The 24,039-nt window shown below is 41.1% G+C and overlaps 1 protein-coding gene and 1 pseudogene across 2 annotated transcripts in view; one reads left to right on the top strand and one right to left on the bottom strand.

Annotated features, from left to right (window-relative positions):
- Window positions 1-6,555: 6,555 nt before the first annotated feature.
- Window positions 6,556-24,039, bottom strand: part of WDR47 (WD repeat domain 47) — a 45,186-nt gene continuing 27,702 nt past the window's right edge. For both annotated transcript variants that reach the window (XM_075182602.1, XM_075182601.1), the window contains exons 9-15: window positions 19,681-19,741; window positions 18,629-18,789; window positions 18,350-18,519; window positions 16,749-16,919; window positions 16,342-16,473; window positions 12,072-12,290; window positions 6,556-9,356 (exon numbers count right to left, since the gene is read on the bottom strand). In XM_075182602.1, the coding sequence (XP_075038703.1) occupies window positions 9,214-9,356; window positions 12,072-12,290; window positions 16,342-16,473; window positions 16,749-16,919; window positions 18,350-18,519; window positions 18,629-18,789; window positions 19,681-19,741 (1,057 nt within the window). In that variant the 3' untranslated portion in view covers window positions 6,556-9,213. The remainder of the gene's footprint in view (window positions 9,357-12,071; window positions 12,291-16,341; window positions 16,474-16,748; window positions 16,920-18,349; window positions 18,520-18,628; window positions 18,790-19,680; window positions 19,742-24,039) is intronic.
- Window positions 17,485-17,600, top strand: LOC142100490 (U2 spliceosomal RNA; annotated as a pseudogene).

Genomic DNA, 24,039 nt, shown 5'->3' with positions numbered 1-24,039 from the left:
GGGCTGGTCAATTGAGGGGGACGCACATATTTATATCTGGACCCGATCCTCCTAGAGAATTAATCTCCGTACTGAACGGCCTAAGGCTGGTTGAAACTATTTCAGGGGGTCCCCATAAATGGGTTAATCCTTAATCAGCCTATGCCTAATAAATGAAATAATTAATTAGCCCACAGGCTTGATAATAATCCTGCGCACGCGCCCGGCTGCCTCATAGTGCCGGGACGCGGCGCTGAACAGAATAGCGTCCGAACGTTGTCTTAGCAACGGTCGGGCTGACCCCAGAAGCGACGGCCGGGACGCAGGTAGGAGGGTCGCGGCGGCTGGGCACTGCCGCGGCTCGTAACACTGAGCATGTTATTTCTCAAATTGATACCATTCTTTATTCAACAATTAATGTAACCATTCTGTTTATTATGAACACCCTGAGCATGATTTATCAAGGGACACATACTGAGCACAACCTGCGTTTGCTTTAAAATTGGACATATGCACCCCTAAATTCAACAAGGAACAGATCTGAAGATACATGCGCTGATGAATTTGGATGTAGGTCTGCTCAGCTCTACTATACAAGACACTACAGGATACGTTCAATACCTATTTGGAATATAAATTTCCATAAGAATGCCCAGTAAAAAAAAATAATGTCACCTTATAATATAGGCAGGCATTAGTGGGTAAAAAAAAAAGTTTAAAAAAAAAATATATTTTTTTTCCATGAAATACATTTATTAGAATGTTCGTAATGTCTACTGAACATAATACATTCTTACAGTTGTTCCTAATTGCAAACACATGTTATAACATGTATATGAGACTGTCGTCACTAATAAACAGGACTTAGACTAGCCGTGTAGCCGGAGCAAGAAATACGGCAGAAAATCAAGTGCCTTTGAGATGCCCAAAGCTTGAATCCAACATAGATGCATGTGCCCGAGTTTGGCAGTGGCGCACGCAGGAGGGGTTTCTGAGTCTCTAGAAACCACCCCCCTGCGCTAAGTGGCCACTGTCCTATACAGCAGCCGCGGCGCTGTCAAAGAAGCGTCCGCGGCGGTGCTGTATTGTATACAGCACCGCCGCGGACGCTTCTTAGACAGCGCCGCGGCTGCTGTATAGGACAGCGCTGGCGAAACGGAGCTGCAATTGTAAGCTGTACTAAGTCTTCTTTGTGTATGAAGATAAACTGAACATTGTTGCGCAGAGCCCAGTTCTAGGCATGCCAATTATACGCTCAAAATCGGCAGACACGTGCCTTGATGAATAAGGTCCCCTAACTTTATGCTGTTTTTTCCAAAAAGATGAATGGAAACGTTGACTCCTGTATCCCCATAGTCTTTTTGATAAGTTTGATTAATATATCCACTGCCTCAGGATTATATCTCCCAGATTCTGCTTTAGCTCCCCCTTCTTCAGTGTCATTGTCAAGCATGAATCTATAGACTTCTCTGAAGACTATTCCTGCACATTATCCCAGTCTATGGTGGTCTGAGTGGATATATAGAAAATACCTCAGCGCTAGGAAAGTGGAATAAAAGCTAGTATTGATTGTACACAACGAAAGTATGTAGTCTGGCCAGTGGTCTGAGTATACTACTATTTTCTTTAGGTATACACTTCAAACATTGATTACTCGTTATCACATGCTCCACAAACACAATTATATAATGTATCTGCCTTCTTTCCCTCCACAGGCTCTGTAAAGGTACTGCGAAATAAAATTGAACTTCCGTACCACTTACTAGGCATATGAACTGTCAGCTGAATGTGCTGAAGTAGAGCCAACTCAGTCATAATTTCTGTAAAGACCTATGGAGTGGTAGCCAGGCCAACGGGTAAAGCTTGAAACCGGTTATGCTTTTTGCGCACTGCAAATCGGAGTAGACACTAATGCCCTTCGTGTAGATAAGCATCTTTTATGTCTATACTTGCGACAACCGACTGCAATGACTGCATCTTGAAACCCACTAGTCCTGAGATTCAAGACCGGACAAAGTGATTGGTCCAGTTTTGGGACCAGAAAGGTTAAATCCCCAAACCCCTTTCTTGATTTGTAACCGGAGCCATCATCCCAGTGGCCAGCACCTGTCTTTTGAGACCACAGGAAGGCCTGTGGTAAAAAAAAAAAAAAAAAAACTGCAAAGGGAATCTGACAAGGTCTATGACATAGCCTCTTGTGACTACCCCTGCTATACAGGTATCTCAGGTTGAGACCAACCATTGGTCCTGAAACTGCTGAAGATAAGCAGTCACCATAGAGACGTGGTGGTCAGTCGTGTTATGCAGGGGTCTTATCTGGTGGCTTGGGAGTCGCACATCTGGCTGACCCCCTACCTCTTGCAGAGGCTGCTCTTGTTTGTGCAAAGGAACGATACCTAGGTTTGCTTTGTTTATTATTGCTAATGAGTATTAAAAAAGAAAAAGAAAATTAAAAAAAGAACTTTTTCCCTCCATAGCAACCAGAAAAATATGCTGCAGTTCTGAACCAAAGCGAGCAATAGAGTAATACCGTCAATTGATAACGGCTCAAGAGTTCGTTTGAATTCTGAATCCACTGACCTGGATCGTAACCACAAGGAATGCCTGGATGCAATTATAAGTGAAGATAGTTTGGAATCCACAGAAACCACATCCAAAGCCCGAAATAAAAAAAATCAGAGGCTTCCTGAATCTGCTCAGCCAATACTAACATATAAGCTCAAGGTCTATCCTCATAAAGACTGGTAGTCAACTGTTCTGCCCACTTTTAAATTGCCTTGTTTTTCCCAAGCTGTAGACATGATTGGTCCGAATAAATTTCCTGCCGCAACATACGCAGATCTAAGGAGAAAATCAATTTTTTTGTCCTTAATGTCCAAAAGCACTGCTGGTCCCTGCATTGATAAAGCAATGGCTTTAGATAAGCAGGTAATAGGAGAATTCTTACATTTAACACACTCTTCTGATGGTAAGGAGGTAAAGGAATTGAAACTTTCCTGCCATCTGGAATTTTTTTTTCATTTTTTTTTTCATCAGATTATTGCCAAGCCTCAGAAATCATTTAAAAAAACTGAGGAGATGGTGGAATACAAACTTTTTGCTTTTTCTGACGTGTAGAAAGAGACAAGTTAGAAAGATTTGTCACATTGGGTTCCGCAAAACTTAAGGTTTGTCGAACCTTAAGGACTAAATCACCCACACTATGTCTTAGAGACAGCCTCTACACTATAAGTGTTGTCTACCTCAGACTCAAGGAATATCAACTCTTCTTTATCTGAAGAACAATCAGAAAATAGGTAAAAAAAGCCTCAGGAATATTTACCCCTTATCCTTCTATCGGGGGGCACTAAACAGGCATTCAAATAAAGAAGCAGCCTTTGCAATACCCTGAGCAGGATTCGCTAAAGACCATAGCAGCCTTTGCCTGGAAAACTACAATTGTGGTCAGTACAGGCAGAGCTTGTCGTGCATTCAGAAAAGATTAACCTACCTCATTGGTCCGAGACACTACCTGAGTGTGTTCGGCTATGGAAGTTGCCAATGTCTTAACCCAAGCAGGGTTCTCCAGGGCAGCAGATGCAGTCGCAGGAGAATGCTGAACACGGAACTCCACCTCACATGCTGCACACAGGGCATCTGGGTCAGACTGTCCACAAGATAATTCAGAATTACATTTGGCACAAATATAATGTTGCACCAACTTTCCAGCAGACCCTTTAGTGTTGGAAACCCCTTTCTCAGTTATAATGGTAAAATAACAAACAAAAACTAATATCACCAATAAACAGGTGAACATACTGCAGTAACCACTGATCTTTAACTCAGAACTATTCTTTGTTCCCCACATTAACTCTATATCTAAATCATGTTACATACATCTAAAAAACATTTCCAAAACACGCACATATCTTATACAAGACACGGCAAAAACGTTAATTCATGCACTCATCATCTCCCACATTGACTATTGCAATTTCCTTCTTACTGGTCGTCCCCTAGACAGACTTAAACGCCTACAATCTATTTTGCACGCAGAGGCCAGACTGATTTTCCTTGAAAATAGTTATTCCTCTGCTGAGCCACTCTGTCAGTCTCTAAATTGGTTGCCTGTTTTTACCAAATCCAATATAAAATTCTTCTACAAACGTACAAGGCCATCAACAAAACTGAACCAAAATACATCTCCTCACTCATCTCAAAGTATCTCCCAACTCGACACCACCGTTCTTCACCAGATCTGTGTTTTTCATCCACTCTCATTAGATCCTCCCATTTCCGTTTACAGGACTTCTTTCAAGCTGCACCCACTCTATCGAATTCCCTCCCTTGCACAATAAAACTTTCCTCTTGTCTACAAACTTTCAAGCAATCTCTGAAAACCCACCTCTTCAGGCAAGCTCATAATATTCCTCTACCACCCTCTTAACCTCACTAGACTATTCTATTACCACCTTTTATACAATTCGCACAAGACAACAACCCTCTGACAAACATTGCTGTATGACTGGATCATATAGCATACTAATCCCTTTTTATTCTTTGCAATCTGGCTGGACCAATATGCAGTATGTAGATTTAACCTCATGTATCTAACTCCCCTTAACTTATAGATTGTAAGCTTGCTTACCTCTTTGTCTGTTTTACCCAGTATTGTTTATTACTGTTTGTCCCCAATTGTAAAGCATTACGGAATTTGCTGGCGCTATATAAATAATTGTTGATGATGATTGTTGTATATAGTAAAGACAAACAGGTCACTTAACTGGATATACACATTCGCTGTACAACTATACCCAGACAGTAAGAGAAAAGCAAAGAAAAGCAGCGTTATAGACTATTTTGTTTCAATTCAAACCTAACAGATGACGGAACCAGCAGGAGAGTAAAAACTGCGCCACTGTTAAGAAGTGAGCGGAATTTGGCTTTTCATCCTCCAAATTTAAAGAATTAGCTTCAAATTAACTTTGCTCACTAAATGACCGGATGAGCATAGGGAAAATAAAAGGTACATGTTGGATTACTAATTCCACAATCAAATATTGCAATAATTCATTTTTGGATGCACTTTACAATTATGAGTTTATTTTGGATATACTTTTCTATATACCTTTCTGCTGTATTTCATTTATATTTTAATCTATTTAAATGCTGTATATAACCTGAGTGCAATTTTCATCATCCAGAGTGCCATTTTGTCCTTCCACTTATTGAAATGATACTATATCTATGACCATACATTTGTATGGTTGGTACCCAAACGGGTCATTGTTTTTTTTTAGCCTTGCATACTTTGCAGCAGGGCCGGATTTACCACTAGGCAACCTAGGCAATTGCCTAGGGCCCAGCGGTCCTCAGAGGGCCCTCCCAGGGCCGACGGTGAGACCACCCTTTAAAAATGGGCCTCTACTTATGGGCCAGTGCTATATGCTTGCCCCCCCGGGCTAAAGTCTGCCAGCCAGCCCCTGAATAGGGTTATATGTTATGCTAAAAAACTATAGTGCTATGGAGTTTTTCAGGGAGGGGGCCCCAAACCAGTATCTTGCCTAGGGCCCCATGAGGTCTAAATCTGGCTCTGCTTTGCAGGTGGGGGATCCACTCCTGGAACCCAATTTTCAAAGTTGCTCATATCTGTCAGGTGACTGTGACCGATTTTGGATCTCCACTAAGCTGGATAGTATAAGATTTGGCTGGTCCCGACATGCTGTGTGATGGTCCCATACTGCTTAAGTCACCAGGTATGAATTTCCCAGTAAAGTATCAGGACTGTTAACCATATTTATATGAGCATTGGGGTGTAGGACAGCAGAATACTGCCATTCTACTATTTGGTCATAGAGGGGACCATTTTGTTCATTCAGGAAGTGGTGGCATTCTTTTATTTTTTTTTGTAATCACCAGGTAGCACATTTTCAGGATTTCCATATAAAAAATGATAGGATCACTAAGGAATAAATATTTCCTTGCAATAAGTTGGTTATACCAGGAAACATTTTTTTTTAACTTAGTCTAATCAAGGATACTCACACCCCTTCTGGCAAAAGAGATATTAAACGCTGTACGCTACCAAAACGTAATATTTCTTTATTTTTACCATCAACATAGGAATAAGTTTATTTTTATTTACAGTCTCATCTACAAATAGGTTAGCTTTTATTTATTTTTTTAGCCTTCTTGTACCATATTTTGGTACATGATTCATAGGTTAATCTACGGAATATGGGAGATGTATGTTTTAGGTTGGTATCTACGTCAGTTTGTAAATGTTCTTTATAATTTGATAACGTTTTATAGTCTATTATTTATATTCTCATTTTAGCACGAATATACAAACATGCTTTAAACATGAAAGTAACTGCAGCTTTTTGCCAGTTTGGATGTTTTCGAACTGAAAAAGGGGGCATGGGTGGGTGTCACTAAAAACAGGACGCAATGATTGCGCATTAACACACACAAAACATCAACAGTTTACCTATTGCGACAACAATGTCATGAAATTCAGTATAGCAAATATCACTAATTCTGCTGGTTTATTTCACACCGCCTATACATCTTGCTTAGTGTTGTCAGCTGAAATAATGAATCTTGGATGTCTTTATTCAGATTGCAGCACAGTTACACTTCCATAGTAACATTTCCACATTAAATAGGTAAAAAATATCTGCATACAGTGCACGGAAAAATGTTGTATGTTAAAAGAACAAAAATGGTAATTCCACTTTATATCAAATAAATAAAACATTCCTAAATCTCATTTAGGCTTTTTTTAATTTAACAAAGATAAAAAATATACATTATGAACAAAATAATCTAAGAATATTAGCATTTACATTAGTGGATACAGCTTTTCACCTCTTTCTACCAAGGGGAACTGGTCCCATTCAGCAGAAGAAATGGTTTACACAACACGAAAGTGCAATACCTTTAATATCCAAGTTAGTTTTGCTTTAAAATGGGAAACAAAATGAAATGTTTCATGCTGATGTGCCATGCTGTAATTTACACAACACTACCTCTCTGGCACCAAGTGGGTTACAAGTGTAATTACAAGCCACAGTGAAACTGACCCTATCACTGCCTGTGCAAGGTTTTACTGGCCACTAAACAAGCAGAGGGTATGCAGAGCAATCTGGTTTGTTGCATGTATAAAAACTGTAAAACAACAATACCGACACTGGATAATTCTAGCAGCATTTCACCTACAATAAAAAGTAGCATACATCATTATATAGTAGTGTGGAGCATCTTGATTTGCTTTGTATGATGGAGGTATGTTTGTTCATGTGGGCTCACCTCAAGGACAGCTACATACGCCAACAGACTTCTAAAAGGCTGGGGGTGCATGTAGAAGCTGGAAAAAGGGGCTACAGAACTGTGTCCAGCAATTTAATTTGTAGTAACATGCAATAATTTGGAAGAGCACAGCCTTAAATAACAGACCCACAGTGAAGATTGTTCGTTGGGAAATAACTGAACGAGACGAGAGAGATGCAGGTGATATGCAGTGGACCCTTTAAGGTGCACACACAAAGATTGTTATCTCATGACACAATCATATTAGATGAGATTTTACAATGATAAATCTGAAGACCTTAATGGCAAATATTGTTTACAAATATGACTGAAGTTTTAGCATTTAGGGTATTGTAGTTTTGGGTACTACAAGAGATTTAATTCCCTGCGTTCTTTAGAACGACGGGGGGTGCGCATCATTACCGTTAAAATGATCATAATAACAATGATTTCTGCTCTTGGTTCAGGGAGCTGCAAGCAAAAATCAGTGTTGAAATTGCCGTACTAATGGTAATAATGTGCAACAATTTCAGTTTTGAGTCTCCCCTTAGACAGCATTACTGTTATTTTCAAGTACTGAGCAATGAGAGAAGGCAGATTTATTAATCATAATTGAGCAATCACTTTTCATGTACATCCTCAATATATAAAGTTGGTCCAATACTGCAGTGTGTTACACCAAGACAATCAATGACTAATATTGACCCTATAGAAATCAAAAAGGTATCATTATTCTACGACTGCACTACCAAAAGTGATCACGAAACCTGAACGCCTATCAGCCAGATCTCATCCAACCATGTTCCTGCCATTTGATTCCTCAGTGGAATACAAGGATCAGCTGGGGTTCTTCCAATTAGGATTTAAAAAAAATGAACATAGATGAAAATTGGTGCAAAGGAAAAACGTGGCAGATTCCAGCTATAATTTTCACAGTACAATTTAGAAAATGAAAGCAATCTTGACATGGTTGTTACAGCCATCATTATCCCTTCCACACCAGTTTTCCCTCATGACACAAAATAACTCTGTTTGTGAAACCTGCACAGTGCACTGGTGTGTGCTTCTTTTATAAGTGTCTACACCCACACTAGTGTCTGGGTGATGTCAGGCTAATCTGATTGAAGGACTGCCTTATCCCACTCACGGAAATGCATGACAACATTTCAACTATAAGCATATTTTGCTAACAGTTATTATAAGCCACTCAAGTGACAGCGGGTGACAATTTCAATAATAAGGTGCCATTTTTGCTGAAGACCAATTACAAACTACTCACATTTTTCTCCCCTAAACCTACAAATTTTTGGGTATTTAAAAAAAATATGGTGACAAATTGTAAAGTAAATGGTCCAGATGTGTAAATTATTACTGGATTTTGTTTATAATAGGGTAACGATGTTAATGCTTCTGCTGCCAGAGAGGTGTGGCAAAAAAGAGGAAACAAACACACACAAAAAAAAAAAAAAATACACAAAACAAAAATTGATGAACTTCATAAAATACAAAAAGAAAATAACATGGTGGAGATATTTGTGACAGTCTGTAACTCTAGAGAGCCTTTGAGATTTCTAACAAATGCCTCAGTCCTCTGCATTGCCCTACAACAGCACAATCACTTCAGTTTGCTTCTTCCTTTAGAACAAAAACACAAAGAAGAAACACTTGTCGCTGTGGAGGGAAGAGTGGATAATTAAGATTGGTCAACAATGAATCTCATCCACTGCTAAATTGAGGCTTACGTAGCCATGCTTCACCTTCGCATTTGTCCCTTTTCATTTTTACTTCTAATATGCAGTAACTACTTTATTTTGGTTGCAGGTGTTGAGTAACCGACCTCTCTGGCAGCTTAAGGGTTCAACCGTAAATCATGATCGTGGCGGCCAGATAGATGTCAGATCAGCCTCTTGAAGAAAGCCAGCTTGACCTTTGGAAAGTCTCTGGCTATGCATTATAAGTCCACAATGATACAGTTCTGTCAGCGGAAGAGGAAAGAAAAGAAAGATCTTGTGTATGCCATCGGCACTGGATCACCTTGTCTTTGTGCTCACCTGCTTCAATGATCGGAAGCGGTTTTGTGAGATCACCTTAAAAAAACAAAAACAGTACATTACTAAAACAGAGATATTTCACCATGTGCTCATGATTGAATCCTGTACAAACAATTCATGCTGAATTCACTCATATCCATTACTATAATAAATGTTCAGAGTTATGTATTTCAGACTATGCTCAAATGTTGAGAGCGAATTGCCGAGATCTTCTTAAAATATGTACCAGTATATTTCTCTATCATAGTTCTTTAAAATATATTAAATTTGCAAACTACACGTCCATGTAATCTGCTTGAAGCGTACTCAGAATTCTGCATGCAAACTCAATAGATGTTAGTACTAGAGATAAGTAGACAATCATCAACATTTATTTATTTATATAGCGCCAGCAAATACCGTAGTGCTTTATAATTGGGAAGAAACATTAATAAAACAATGCTGGGTAATACATACAGACAGAGCGGTAAGAGGGCCCTGCTCGCAAGCTTACAATCTATGGGACAATGGGAGTTAAAAGACAAGGGCATGTGCTACATCATATTGCATATTGGACCAGCTAGCCTTTAAAAATGATTATAATTAAAACAGAAGTTTTAATATCATGTAATAAACAAAGTTCAACTGCACATTGGACAAAAGGACAATACTCTGGGCCCAAGTGATCAGTATAAGTGGCCTGGGAGATCAGAAGCATACACTTTAGGAGTGGCAGGCCCTTTTCCCTGTGCTTTTGCTTGCTGCGGGGGAAATATTGCCAGGAGGCGACATTAGCATATAGCAAAAAGCACTCAGCACCCTAATTTGTTAATAATGACACAGTAAACTGTTTGTACTATGGACTTCACTTGACTGCCAGAATCCACTCTAATAGGGGTATTCAATTGACGGCGGGATCGCCGAAAAATCCTGCACAATACGGTAATGGTGCGCGTAAATACCGTTAATACGGTAATTTACTCGCTGGATTACAGCTCGCAGCTCAGGGAGCCGCGAGCTGAAATCCAGCGAGATATTACCGTATTAACGGTAATATTTTTTGAGCGCGGGATTTTCGCCGATCCCGCCGTCAATTGAATATGCCCCTATAAGTAGGTTCCACATACCGACACTACCCAATCACATGCTAGATGTTAATAATCGGTCCCAGATACATTTTCTCCAAGCAACAGCCTTTTAGGTGTGCTGGGGCCCAAAGCAGTTGTTTAGTATATAAGGGGCATTGGAGGACTGCTTTATACAGTAGAAAACAGAAAAGGTTACGTTTTTACAAGTTTACAAGAATGTGCTCCGCTTTGTACACCAGCCCCCACATAATGGGCTCTGCTTTGTACACCAGCCCACAGAATTGGCTCCGCTTTGTACACCAGCCCACAGAATTGGCTCCGCGCTTTGTACACTAGCCCACAGAATGGGTTCGGTATACTAATCACCAGAATTAGGGCAGGGGCATGTAGATAATGTTTGTCATATGCTAGAGGGCCCCAATATTTCATTTTGTGGACTTGGCAGTGGATAGGACAGTGGGCAAGTACAGTTGGTGGCTATGTCAAACTTGGGTTACAAATTAGTATTGGTACATAGAATACCTAAACACCAGAACAGAATCTGGAGTGAGTGGTGCAGCAGTTGCTCACATGAAAGAAGGCATTCAGTGCCACAGATTATTAGTATCCACATGCAATGTAGGAAATGATGATTTAACCTTAATTACCATGTACCTCTTCTGCATCCCCCTCTCTATCTTTCCTTACACTGGCTCCCCTCCCCTACAGAATCCTTTTCAAACTCCTCACCATCACCTACAAAGCTCTCTCCCACTCTACAGCCCCCTATATCTCCAACTTCCTCTCGCTACCTGCTCTAGGCCAATGGCCATCACCTCTCCACCACTCTGTTCACCTCATCCCACTCCAGAATTTTTCCCATGCTGCCCCCCTTCACTGGAATGACCTCTCTCACTCCATCCATGTGTACCATACCTTTTGCTCCTTCAAACAGGCACCTAAAACTCACCTGTTCCTTAAAGCCTACCAGCCATCCACCTAATTCTTTCTCGATCTCCTCTCGGCCCTTTTTTCCACTCCTACCACGCTATATCCCCTTAATTGACTCCCTTCTGTGCCCGATGTCTGTTTACCCTCCCTTAGGATGTAAGCTCTTATGAGCAGGGCCCTCTTTCCTCCTGTCTCTATACCTATTCTTCTGTTCCAACTTCACTACAATAGCAATGCCTGGAGTTTCTGAAGTCTTGGCATTATTTGTTTATTGTTGTATATTGTTCCACTCTGTATAGTCTACTGTTTATAATGTGTACGGCGCTGAGGAAATTTTGTGGCGCCTAATAAATAAAGGATGATAATAATAATAAATAATAATAATATACTATGGGGGAGGTTTAATTGCCCACATTGTGGTGCACGGACATCACCGTGATATCCACTGTGCATATTGCTGCCCATTACAGTGAGTATCTCCGCTCATTTTCTGTGCACCTCAATGGGGTGTGAGAAAAAATGAGCGGAGATTCCTGTAAAATCTCTGATGCGAGATGTCTCAGCGAATGTTCCTGAAGACATCTCGCGCCTAATTGAATCTTCCTCTAAGATTTTGTTTCAGTTATCGCAGATCCACTGGAAAGACAACAAATACCATCTTTATTCTTTGCTACCCCAATATACAGCTTGTTGCAATGTTTGAAAGTAAGTTAAAATAATAGCAAATATGTAGAATGTTGAAGGAGATGGCTACCTTGTAAGTCTGTGACTTTGATCGTCATGTCATAAGAACCAGTGAGCAGGTAGTGAGCTCCAGGGGAGAAGCGGACGGAGCGCACATCGCTGGAGTGAGGATGATAACTCTGCACCATTCGACCTCCTCTAATGTCATACAACATGCAGCTGGAGTCTTCCTGTCCCGTGGCAAGCAGCCTGCCACTAGGATCCACTGCCACTGAGGCCACTGGACTGCCTGGATGAGAGGACACAAACTGTTAAATAGCCAATCTGAATATTGTATAGGGGACAGACAAAACTATTGCGCTGGATCATTGAAAAAAAAACCAAAAAACATTCTATCCTATTCAATTTGCAGGAAGACATCACAGCAGTGAAATTTTTTACTATTAAAAAGTTTAAATCAAAATATAAGAAGTCACTTCAGATTAAGAGATGAGTGCCATGAATGGCATAGTGTAGATGAGAAAAGGAGTTTGATCGACAAGCGGAGCATCCAGTGGAAAAGGTCCCCATATAATTTCTCTACAAACACACAAGGACATAAATGGCAGCTTAGAAAAAAATAGCTCATGTTTCACATGTGAATCGTCCTTAAAGTCCACTTGTCATCTTCAAAATGTGGAGGCAAGCATTGTGTGGGCACAGCCAACAGTTATGAGATTTCACTGTATTAATTCACTAGGAACCAGTGTCTCATGAGTAATGGGTTCCTCCATTATGTGTAGGTGACAAGTTCACTTTAATGCTGCCTGTCTACTCATTCTTCAATTGTTTTTAATTATAAAAAAGACATTTTTACATAATCAAAAAGCACAGTATACACAATATATAATGTTTATGTGCCATTTACCCATCAGGATTCAGCTCAAATGAAGGATATTAAAATGCAAAAGGAAATTATAAAATACAACTGTATTATACGGAACTCCCTATATAAAGTTTAGTAAATTATATTTCTCTAAAAACTGTGAGTTTTGAAACAATTAGGAACATTTGATATTTTACCAATTACATGTCCCATATTGTGTTCCAGGGGGTGCAGTACATGTGGCATGAAGTTAGAGTAAGCTGCACAATGGCTCAGCTGTTTGCCCAAGCTCCCACTTTGCCTTATCCTCACAAATATAAAGCATTGGATATTTCTGAATACTGTTGGCAAACCTCACAATAGTGCTGAGGATTGACTTCGTACCTAAAACAGGGCTGTTTTAGGATCTACTGAATTACCATCTCAGTTGAGCTCTGTAGGTTTCACAGCTGAACAGTCATTGCCGTTTCAACATCTGTTTAGCTACGCACAGAGCTCAATTGTGATTGCTGTTACCATCTCTGTTTGGCTGCTAGACCCTCTGCACCCAAATGTCGGCATCCTCCTGGACCTCGTCATGTCAGAACTGCAGAAACTGCCTATTCTATTAGCCCCAGCCCGGAGGGCGGTAAAATATCCTTCACCTTATCCATTGCCCCAAACAATTTGGATCATTTGTTCCTTCCCACTCTCTCTTACCTACCCCAGCTAATACACACATTCATTCACATCTCTCCATCATGCGCCTACTCAATTCACACTCACTTTTTTCTATTCATTTTCACCATATCTCTCTCCAACTCCTCTCTTCATCATCCTAGTTCTCCATCCCCTATTATTTCTCTTGCACTACTCTACTTCCCTGCTCGCTAGTTTGCACACATGAACGGTTTTATTTCTTGCACCCAGCAAACTCACCAATGGAGGAGTAAGCATTCTACTTTCTCCAAGCTGCACCTTTCAAGTCATACCCTCTGATCCCTTCCTCTCATTCTCTTTCTTTGAAGTCCACAATATCCATCTATTTTATGTTCACCTTCGTGCTGGTATCATTTATTGCCCCCCCCCCCAGGACCAGTTTGCCAATTCCTTGACATCTTTTCGGCCTGGCTCACTTATTTCCTATCCTTTGACCTGCCTACTCTCATACTAAGAGATTTCAACATTTCCATTCATAATTCCACAGTCTCTTTTGAAACGAAACCTTTTTCACTTACTTCCTCCTTTATTCTCTCCCTATGGACCTCAATTCACACCCACTGTGTTGGACACTCCCCTGACCTGGTCTCCTTCTTCAGCTACTGCTCCATCTCTAATTTCTCCAACTTAAACTTCCCACTCTTCGACCACAATCTCCTTTCTTACAGCTATACCTTACCTCATGCCCTCCCCTTGCACCCAAATCAACATGTACCAACACCTACTCTTAACCCAATCCACTTATCATTTTCACTAAAACAACTATTTTCTCCAATGACTGCACTGTCCTGTCCTAATTAGGTTGCCTCTTTCTATAACAAAACACTAATTTCAGCCCTAGACAATGCAGCTCCAGATACTACATACAGTCTCCAATGATCCACACCCCAACCATGACACACCAAACAGACCAACAGATCCATTAGTGCTCCCACACTGCAGAGCGCCTCTGGAGGAAATCTTGCTCCTATCCAGATTTCCTCCACTATCAATTCATCCTTTCATCTTATAGCACTGCCCTTTCAATGCCAAACATTCCAGTCTTCTAACCTACATCACCTCTTTGCCACCTTCAAATCAACTTCTCTGCCCAGCTGCACCTCCTCCCCCTTTTGCCCTCACAGCCTATGAATTTGCCACCTACTTCAAAGAAAAATAGACACCATTTGACAAGATGTTTCCTCATGCCATATTCCACACACTCCAACCACCTTCATCTACACTCCCCAATCCACCTTTAATTCATTATCTCCAGTAACTAAAGACAAAGTCTCTGGACTCATCATCTCACCATACAACCTCTCCCCTTAACACTATTCTGCTCCCTCACCCCCCACTGCATGTCCACCTGTAGCTCACGTCTTCAACCTGTCTCTCTCCAGCAGCACATTTTCATACTTTAAACATGCTCTCATCTCAACAATTCTAAAACACAATCTCTCGATCCAGCATCTCATTCCAACTACTGCCCTATGTCTCTCCTCTTTGCCTTCAAACTACTTGAGCAATTAGTGTACAACCGCCTGTCTCACTTTCTCTCCTCTTACGCCATTTTTGACTCTCTGCAATCAGGCTTCCGCCCACAACATTCCATTGAAACTGCTCTCACAAAAGTGATCAATGATCTACTTAATGCAAAGACTAAGGGTCATTTCTCCATACTCATTCTCCTGTAGCTCTCTGCTGCTTTTTAAACTACTGATGACCCTCTTCCCTCCATTGGCCTTTGTGATGCAGCTATTTCCTGGTTCACTTCCTACCTATCGCTCCTTTAGCCTCTCTACTTCTGGCACATCCTCCCATCCACTACCACTCTCTGTTGGGGTCACACAAAGACCTGTTTTTTGCCGCTTGCTTTTTTTCACAATACACCTCTTTTCTTGAGGAAACAAGTCACTCATTCGGCCTCCAGCATCACCTGTACACTGCTGACACCAACATCTATATCTCTTCCCCTGACCTCTCCCCTTCTGTACTCTCTCTTGTAACCAACTGCCTTTGTGTTATCTCCACATGGATATCACAATGCTACCGAAATCTCAACATATCCAAAACAGAGCTAATCATCTTCCCTCCTGCCACAGTCACCACCTTCCTTCAAATCTCCATGTCAATAACACCAAAGCTCACTGCCTTGATTTCACACTTGACTCTACCCTCTAGTATATTCGTGACATCCAGACCCTCTCCCAGTTTTGTCGACTCAAACGTAAAAACATTGCCAGAATATGCCCTTTTCTTACCCAACATGCTAGCAAAACTCTTATTTCTCATTATCTCTCGTCTTGATCACATTATATTGCTGCTGTATGGTACCGGTAACTATACCACTGGAATTTAAAGGAAGTCTACAGTCTCCAATAAAATGTTATCGACATTCTTCCACCAGGTAGCTGAACTACAGAGGCCCCTCCCACTGAACCTCAGCCTTAAGCCTGGTGTCCCTTTGGTTCACTGTTTGCTCCAGGCTTCTGAATCGGATGTTGGATCTCAACTGACTGTGGCTTGCAGAATAAGCGGAGACCTAGTATATAATATCAGTCTGTATCAAGTCTCTGATGATTTAAGGAGTCACAATCAGGTGAGATCCAACAAAGAGTCTGCTCTGAGCAAAACACTGAGCGGAGCGGGCACTAAGGATGAGTACGCAAACGGCGGGAGTCCACGCAAGAAGTACCCCTGCAGATCAACTGTCATAGGAGAGGAGAAGGGGAGATAAAGTATTATTCAGGTCTGGAGGTATCCTTTAATCACAAAGCCACTCGTTTCACTTTACCTGTTCCATGGAATGTGGTTCCAATCACTCGAACACAGCTGGGCACCCGAAGATCCCAGAACCTCACTGTCTTATCTTGGGATCCTGATGCAATCATCCAACCACTCCATGTATAAAGTGCCAGTATATGCCCTGTCACAGAAATGTTCCTCATTACTAACTAAAGATACGCTGGACAGTTATAAGAAACAAATATTGACATTAAATATGTGCACAAGTTCAGAGTAAAACTCTTATTCTAACATCTATTAGCAGGGTTTATAAAAAAAAGCAAAGGAAAAAGGCACTATAACCCATAGCAATCAAATATTTGCTTTCATTTTCTAAACTGTACTAAAATGATCATTATCTAATAGGTAGCTATGGCTTATGGCATTGTTTACCTGTGTTCCTGCTAAGTCTCTTACCTGTGTGCCCACTTAACGCATGCAGCCCTTGTCCACGTTGACAGTCTGTGGTGTAGATATTACAGTCTCCAGCTCCTGCACTGATTAATATTGCACCTCCGCTTTCTGGCCCTTCCATAAATGCCAAGTCTCTAATCGTACCATCATGCATGCTGAATTCCAGGTCTGGACCTGAAGAAGCAAAAGTATGAATCACAGTGGGCATGCTCTTTTAAAAACAATACTGTTTATGTTATTAACAGTTACCTTATGTCCATAATGTTTTATATCCCTACATAAAAACAAACAGACACACATCTTACAGAAGGTTAGCAACACAATGATGACAGATACACATCACCTATTTTGATCTATTTTAAGTATATTGCATAAAACTATCTGATGGAAATGTGTGTTCTTAATGAAGAGTCTTCAGCCAGGCCTGAACCCAGTCCTATTCTTTCTAAATGAAGGACATCTTTGCTACCCATGGAAACACCGTACATGAAAGGTGGAATAGAAGGTCAAATTGGTGTTCTGGGAACTCAAAATAGTAGGTCAAATAATAATAGGCAAAGCTATGTGCAAAAGGGACTGGTTGATAACCAGTGAATGTAGTTAGTGAATATGCAGACAGGGCTTGTATTGCTGAATCTCTATTTCTTTTTGTGGTATGTGCATTCCCAGAGTAAATAATTTAACACTAAGCCCCTGTTTATAAACAATAATTACATTTCAAATAACACACAAGAGGGTACCAGCTTCTAAGCCTTTTGGCTAAGATCAAGTGTAGTATCTGTTCTTGTAAGGACATGCTGCACTTGGTCCTCTGGCTGGGGGCCGGGAGGTGATGCTGAAAGACCGGGACAAAATGTGCCTCTGGAGTGGCGACCCGAGGGTGCCAAAAATTACTGTGTTATACATGGCACGTGATTTCCAAGCACCTTCACACATTTATACCATATTCTTTTAAGCACTGCCTCCTTTTGTCCTGGCCTTTTGGCTGGGATGGATAATTTTTATACTAGCCCAGCCTGTAGGCTGCGGCCATAAACTCAGCACAAATTTATTTCACTCCTTGTTTGTCACCTTCACATTTTTCGTTTCACAGATTTTTTGGGGCAGGCCATTATGTGCTCTACATTCTGTAGAGAGGGGGGCTCCAGTTCCCTCCCCCCCTGAAACCCTCAGATGCCATCCTTTCCAGGGAATGGGTGATTTTCCGAGGGTGAAGCTCCGGCAAATCTCAGGACAAAGGAACCTTGAAGACCCTTGCCCCCGTGAGAACTTTAGGTTCCAGGGGGCCGGGGATAGAGGGGCCCTTCCTCTTTGGAGAAGGGCCCAAGGTTCCATACTATTTTACACTTTTTGGCTTTGTGCACTTGGGCACGAAAGCAGCGGTTGTGGGCTTTCAATAAAAAGAAAACAAAAAAACAAGAGAGCACAGGTTGTGTCATGATATACAATTGGGTTCATATAAGGGATGACCAATAGCATATTCAGGATTATACAGTACAATACAAAACAATTATTGCAGGGAAAAGGAAGATGTATCAAATTACACAGCAGTAATATACATGGCTAGTTATTAAGTTTAAGCATTAAAATGCAATTGATCTTACCAGTTGCATTGCAGGTCTCTGCATTAAAAGGCAGCACTTTCACATATTTGTCATTAGACCCTGTAGCAAGAAGCTGCCCACAGGGACTCCACGCCACACAGTAAATGGACCCCTTGTGATGCTTGTTCCTCTTAAATCGAACCACTGGCTGCATGTGCCTGTCTGCAAGACTGAGAAAATATATTACAACTGTGGGAAAGCTCTACATTATCTGTTCATCAAAATAATGGTTCCTGTAACTCATCCTCTACAGAAGGTGTTATCGCAGCTTTCACTCACCTGGTGTTTATTGCATCAGGGTAAGCACAAACTCTCAGTGTTTTGGAATTTGATCCCACAGCATAGAGTGACCCACTGGGGTGAAAAGCTACAGCCCGTACTGCCTGTGTGTCCTCCAGAGTATTGAGGCAGACAAACTGCTGTTTTTGTTTTCCATCTGGCTGTAAAATTAACATGGAAATGTTAAAATTAGAAAACTACGATTCCCATCAATTTTATGATATAAGAATATTTTTGAAAATAGCATGCCCCAATTGGCAGATACCTCTCACAACTACACCCAAGGACGTCAATGTGACTGGTCCCCAGTACTGAACTGATCTGTGTGAAGGTTTCCTGCTTTTTAATTCAGCTACTTTGCATCTGCACTAAAACAGTCAGTCATCGTAACATATTATACCCTGTTTTCACAAAGAGGCAAACAGTCCAGCGCTACCCTTGCAAAGGTAGATGCCGATCAGGACAACAGTGGTCCAAAAATATAGAGTAGCACCACCAGAAAGGACTAGTTAAATCACTAGTCCATTCCAGTTACAAGAAGTCAATACAACATAGATCTGGAAGGCACTGTAAATGTCAAGGAAATAGATCAGTTTATTAAACAATGTAGTATCAACTAAAAGTACACTTCTATATAGATGGTGAAAAAAAACAGACAACAAAAAAAAACAACCCCCCACCCAAAAAAAAACAAAAAACCAGAGGAGAACTGGCAGCAGTCTTCACTACCATATAGTTCAGGTAACGTGGATAACATGGATAGACTTGCGTTCAAACTATGTATTTCAAAGTTCAGTCCCTTTTTTCGTCAGGCTCTGGAAAACAAGTGCTGGTGGGAACAGCCTACAAATATTTCATCTACAAATGAATGCAATTTCAATTATTACTACATTGTATAACAGATGGATCTGTGTGTGTTTTCCTTGTCATTTACAGTACCAGATTTATATTGAACAGATGACAAGACACAATGGAGAGTTGGAAAAAGTTGGTAGTATGATCACTTGGACCAAAAACGTACATTTTGATGAACACAACACTGTAATTCTCACCTCTGAACTGGTCCTTAATCCAGCACTTAGTGGTTCTTCAGCGTGTGGCCGATCTGTTTCACTAGAAATAAAAATCAGACAAAGGTTTACATAGATGTGAGGAACGACGATTCATGTACATTTTTACCACCAACAGACAACATAAGAGTCATTATTTTCAAGTATTGAAAAATAATATTTTATACTCACTGTTAGGTTCCTGTCTTCGAGGCCCCTTAATATTGCATTTTCAGCTGTGACACTAACAGTATGTGGTCCCTGGCCTATTCTGCTCTGGTTTTGCATGATCAGTTTCTAATTTTTTTTTTCTTCTTTACCATTGAAAACTATGTTCTGTCCTGATAATAGTAAGGGTAAAGTGCTAAGGAGGACAGACAGTTTGCTGCTCTATCTATTTAAGGGTGGTGTTTAAGGACCACCTTATATTACTTTAATATACCTCCTACAACTATTACACCATACATTGCTTTATTGTTCTGGCCATGTTTGTCTTCCATGTACTTGTATCATCATGCAAAGTTGTTTCAGTTTACATTGGATGGGACATGACAATGCTGTGCCAACAAAGCTGTAACAAAGTCTATTGATGGAATAAACGTCCAAGTAGATCATATGGTACATTGTTACCCTCCTGACTGATAAACTGAAAGCCCTTACTGACACTTCAAGTTCAGCTTCTGAAACAGCCCTTGTAATAATCTAAGTTGCTCAAATTGAGGTCAATAAGTCCTTACTACCACAGTTAATTAGACCCTTCTTCAGGCATAAGCAGCATTACTACCAGTTTGCCAATAAACTTCACACATGATTAGCAAGCCTCTAACGTACCACCTTCAGTAAAAAAAAATCTATTCAGTAAATCCAGTGGTGTGTCAGTACTTTAACCTAGGATTTGGTCAAAATTTTCAAGCAATTTCTAAAGTTTAACGTATCCCACTACACTGATTGATAAAGCAAGCTCCCATGGCCTATTCTAAAACCTCCTTTGGGTTTTTGCAGGTGCTAAATTTCAGACTTTATTGAAGACCAGATGATGGTTGACTATTGAAAAACTGGAAATCCACATGACCATCAAAGCTTCTGGCTCAAAATGTTATTCCAATGTTTATTACAAACATTTTTTGTTAAAGTCTGCCCCTCTTCAACTCCTTTCTAGAGAGATCCAGACTCTCTTATTAACCCAGATGTTAAGATCTTTGCAAACATTTAAGGCCACTTTTCCCACACCTTTTTGCCCTCTATATGGAGCCCTAGTAGGTCACCATCCTGACATTTTTGGCATTGAGGTCTGTGATGGCCCTTACAAATTAAACCAATTCACATATTATAACCTGCTCATCCTGACTAGTCTTCTGACATCTCTACCTAGTATGCTGCCCTTGCCAGACAAATGTAAGGCTTTCTCTGGTTAATGAACCAATCCACAGCAAAGTCATAATCTCTCAGTTTCTCCCTTTTAGCACATGATGTTAAATTGGTGAAACTCAATTCTAACTTCAAATGGGCTGATTATCACATGGGCAGCCAATCCACTTCCTCGTACTCCACAATTTATGACCAGAACTACTCTTCCCTGTTGCACAAGCTACAGGCTGCACTCACATTTTTCTGATCTGGGTGGATAGTGTTGATCAAAATAACCCATCTTCTGCGCTTGAAAAGTGACAACTCCAAACAAGTCATTTCCATACAAAACACATCCCAATGTAACACGATAAGTGCATTTGCAATTATATACATTGGTGCCTACACCACTAATTGAAATACATTTCTACAATAAATTATTTCTACATGATCCTGTCTCAATTAAGTTATTTATAAGTAATCCAGCCACATTCAACATGCTTATTTCCCTTCAAAATTGGAAGATGTCCAGCATTACCATCAGCTCAGTACTGGAAAAAACAGTGGGACCCAGGTACACCCATCTACTGTGCGGAGAAGTCTGGCCAGAAGTGGTCTTCATGGAAGAATTGCAGCCAAAAAGCCATACCGTGGACGTGGAAACAAGGCCAAGCGACTCAACTATGCACGAAAACATAGGAACTGGGGTGCAGAAAAATGGCAGCAGGTGCTCTGGACTGATGAATCAAAATTTGAAATATGTGGCTCTAACAGAAGGCAAATTTGCTCACCGAAGGGCTGGAGAGCAGTACTATAATGAGTGTCTACAGGAAACAGTGAAGAATGGTGGAAGTTCCTTGCAAGTTTGGGGCTGCAGTTCAGCAAATGGAGTTGGAGATTTGTGTAGGATTAATGGTATCCTCAATGCTGAGAAATACAGACAGGTACTTAACCATCATGCAATACCATCAGGGAGGTGTCTGGCTCCAAATTTATTCTGCAGCAGGACAACGACCCCAAACATACAGCCAATGTCATTAAGAACTATCTTCAGTGTAAAAAAGAGCACGGAGTCCAGAAAGTGATGTTATGGCCCCCACAGAGCCCTGATCTCAACATCATCGAGTCTGTCTGGGATTATATCAAGTGATTGAGTGAAGTGAAGTGATTTGAGCAATCCTACATCTACAAAAGATCTGTGGTTAGTTCTCCAAGATGTTTGGAACAACTTCCCTGCCGAGTTCCTTCAAAAACTGTGTGCAAATATACTTAGAAGAATTGATGCTGTTTTGGAGGCAAAAGGGTGATAACACCAAATATTGATTTGATTTAGAACTATATTTTCTTTCCATCCATTTTTATCAATTAACAAAATGCAAACTATTAACACTTCTATTTTTTAAAGCATTCTTACTTTGCAGCATTTTTCCACACCTGCCTAAAACCTTTGCACAGTATTATATATTCAGTCTCCATACAAACTTCAAATATCACACAAACCTCAATATAGGTCTCATATGCATAAACCTTATATATAGCACAGTCTCCATATAATCCTCATATGTATCTTGCAACACAATCTCTATATTGTCACAGCATATCTCTATGTGTGTATCTTCATCTTCCCATATAACACCCCTTGTTGCAATTTAACCTTGTCCCATCTGTATGAAAAAGAAAGGAGACATGGGGAGAAGGGGGGGGGGGTGTAGGGAAAGGGGGGAAAAAAGAGGATTTTTATACTTACGATAAATCCCTTCTCTGATTCCATCTGGGGGACACTGCTACATGGGATTGTATGAGGGAACATGGAGTAGGCACTCAAATAGTTAACTAATTTAACTTCCTGAAGACAAGCTACATCCCCTCTCCAACCCCCTGAAAACCTCAGTTTGTAATACAAAAGCCCGAAGGAACGGAACTCAAACACCCGAAGAATAACCGCAGAAGAGCAGAAGGGAGGGAATGCAGTGTCCCCCAGATGGCATCAGAGAAAGGGATTTATTGTAAGTATAAAAATCCTCTTTTCTCCTTCATCCTATCTGGGGGACACTGCTACCATGGGGACGTACCAAAGCAGCCCCCTAAAGGAGGGACTGCTCCGACAGTCCGGTCCGCAACATTGTGCGGCCGAAACTGGCAACGGGAAGCAAACACATTAAATTGATAAAACCTGGTGAAGGTATGGACAGAGGACCAGGCGGCCGCCCGGCCGAGCTAATCCGCTGAGACCCCATTATGTGACGTAGGCCTACTTGATTGTGGACATAATCTACCTAGCGATGGTCTGCCTAGAAGCCGGTCAACCACGCTCCGTTGAACCCATTGGTTCAAAGGGGGAACTCTGAACCATGGTCAGAACCAAGTTTAGGTCCCAGGGAGCCGTACCATAAGGGGCTGTATATGCAGGAATATCAGCTATTTTCAGTTGGAAAAAGATAGATGAGGCCGACACCTGGACCTTTAGGGACCCAAGTCGCAGACCTGTGTTCAAGCCAACATGGAGAAAGGCTTAGATACGGGAAAGATGAAAATTAGTCGAGTGGCAAAGTCTTCATTCACACCACTTAATGCACCACACTCTGTAATAAATGCAGCTGAGGTCTGTTTCAATACCACACTCTCTAATAAATGCAGCTGAGGTCGGTTTCCTGTCTCGTAGCATGGTGTACCACTCTGGAGGAAAACTCTCTGGACCGCCAGAGTTTGGCCTCAAAGTCCATACCATCAAAACCCACAGAGGTAGGTGCGGGTATAGAACCGGGCCCTGCCATAACAGATCGCCTCAATGGAGCAGAAACCTTATTAGAACTGCTACCCTGCTTAGAATGTCTGTGAACCCGCAGGCTCACCGGGATCTGCCCTAGAAGGGCCAGCAACTTCTGGGGTTCTGTGAGGGACAGAAAGTCCCTCTGCCTACTCAAAAGGCCCTACAGGAAGTAGATGTCAGGGAGTGCCGCAGAACCTGCCACTGGAAGAGTAGTATGGCGGATAAGCCTGGCCACTGGCATATCC

The sequence above is a fragment of the Mixophyes fleayi genome, chromosome 8 (genome assembly GCF_038048845.1).
Source record: "Mixophyes fleayi isolate aMixFle1 chromosome 8, aMixFle1.hap1, whole genome shotgun sequence".
Taxonomy (NCBI): Eukaryota; Metazoa; Chordata; class Amphibia; order Anura; family Limnodynastidae; genus Mixophyes; species Mixophyes fleayi.
The sequence above is the reverse complement of the archived record's forward strand: the minus strand, read 5'-3'. Positions and strand labels throughout refer to the sequence as shown.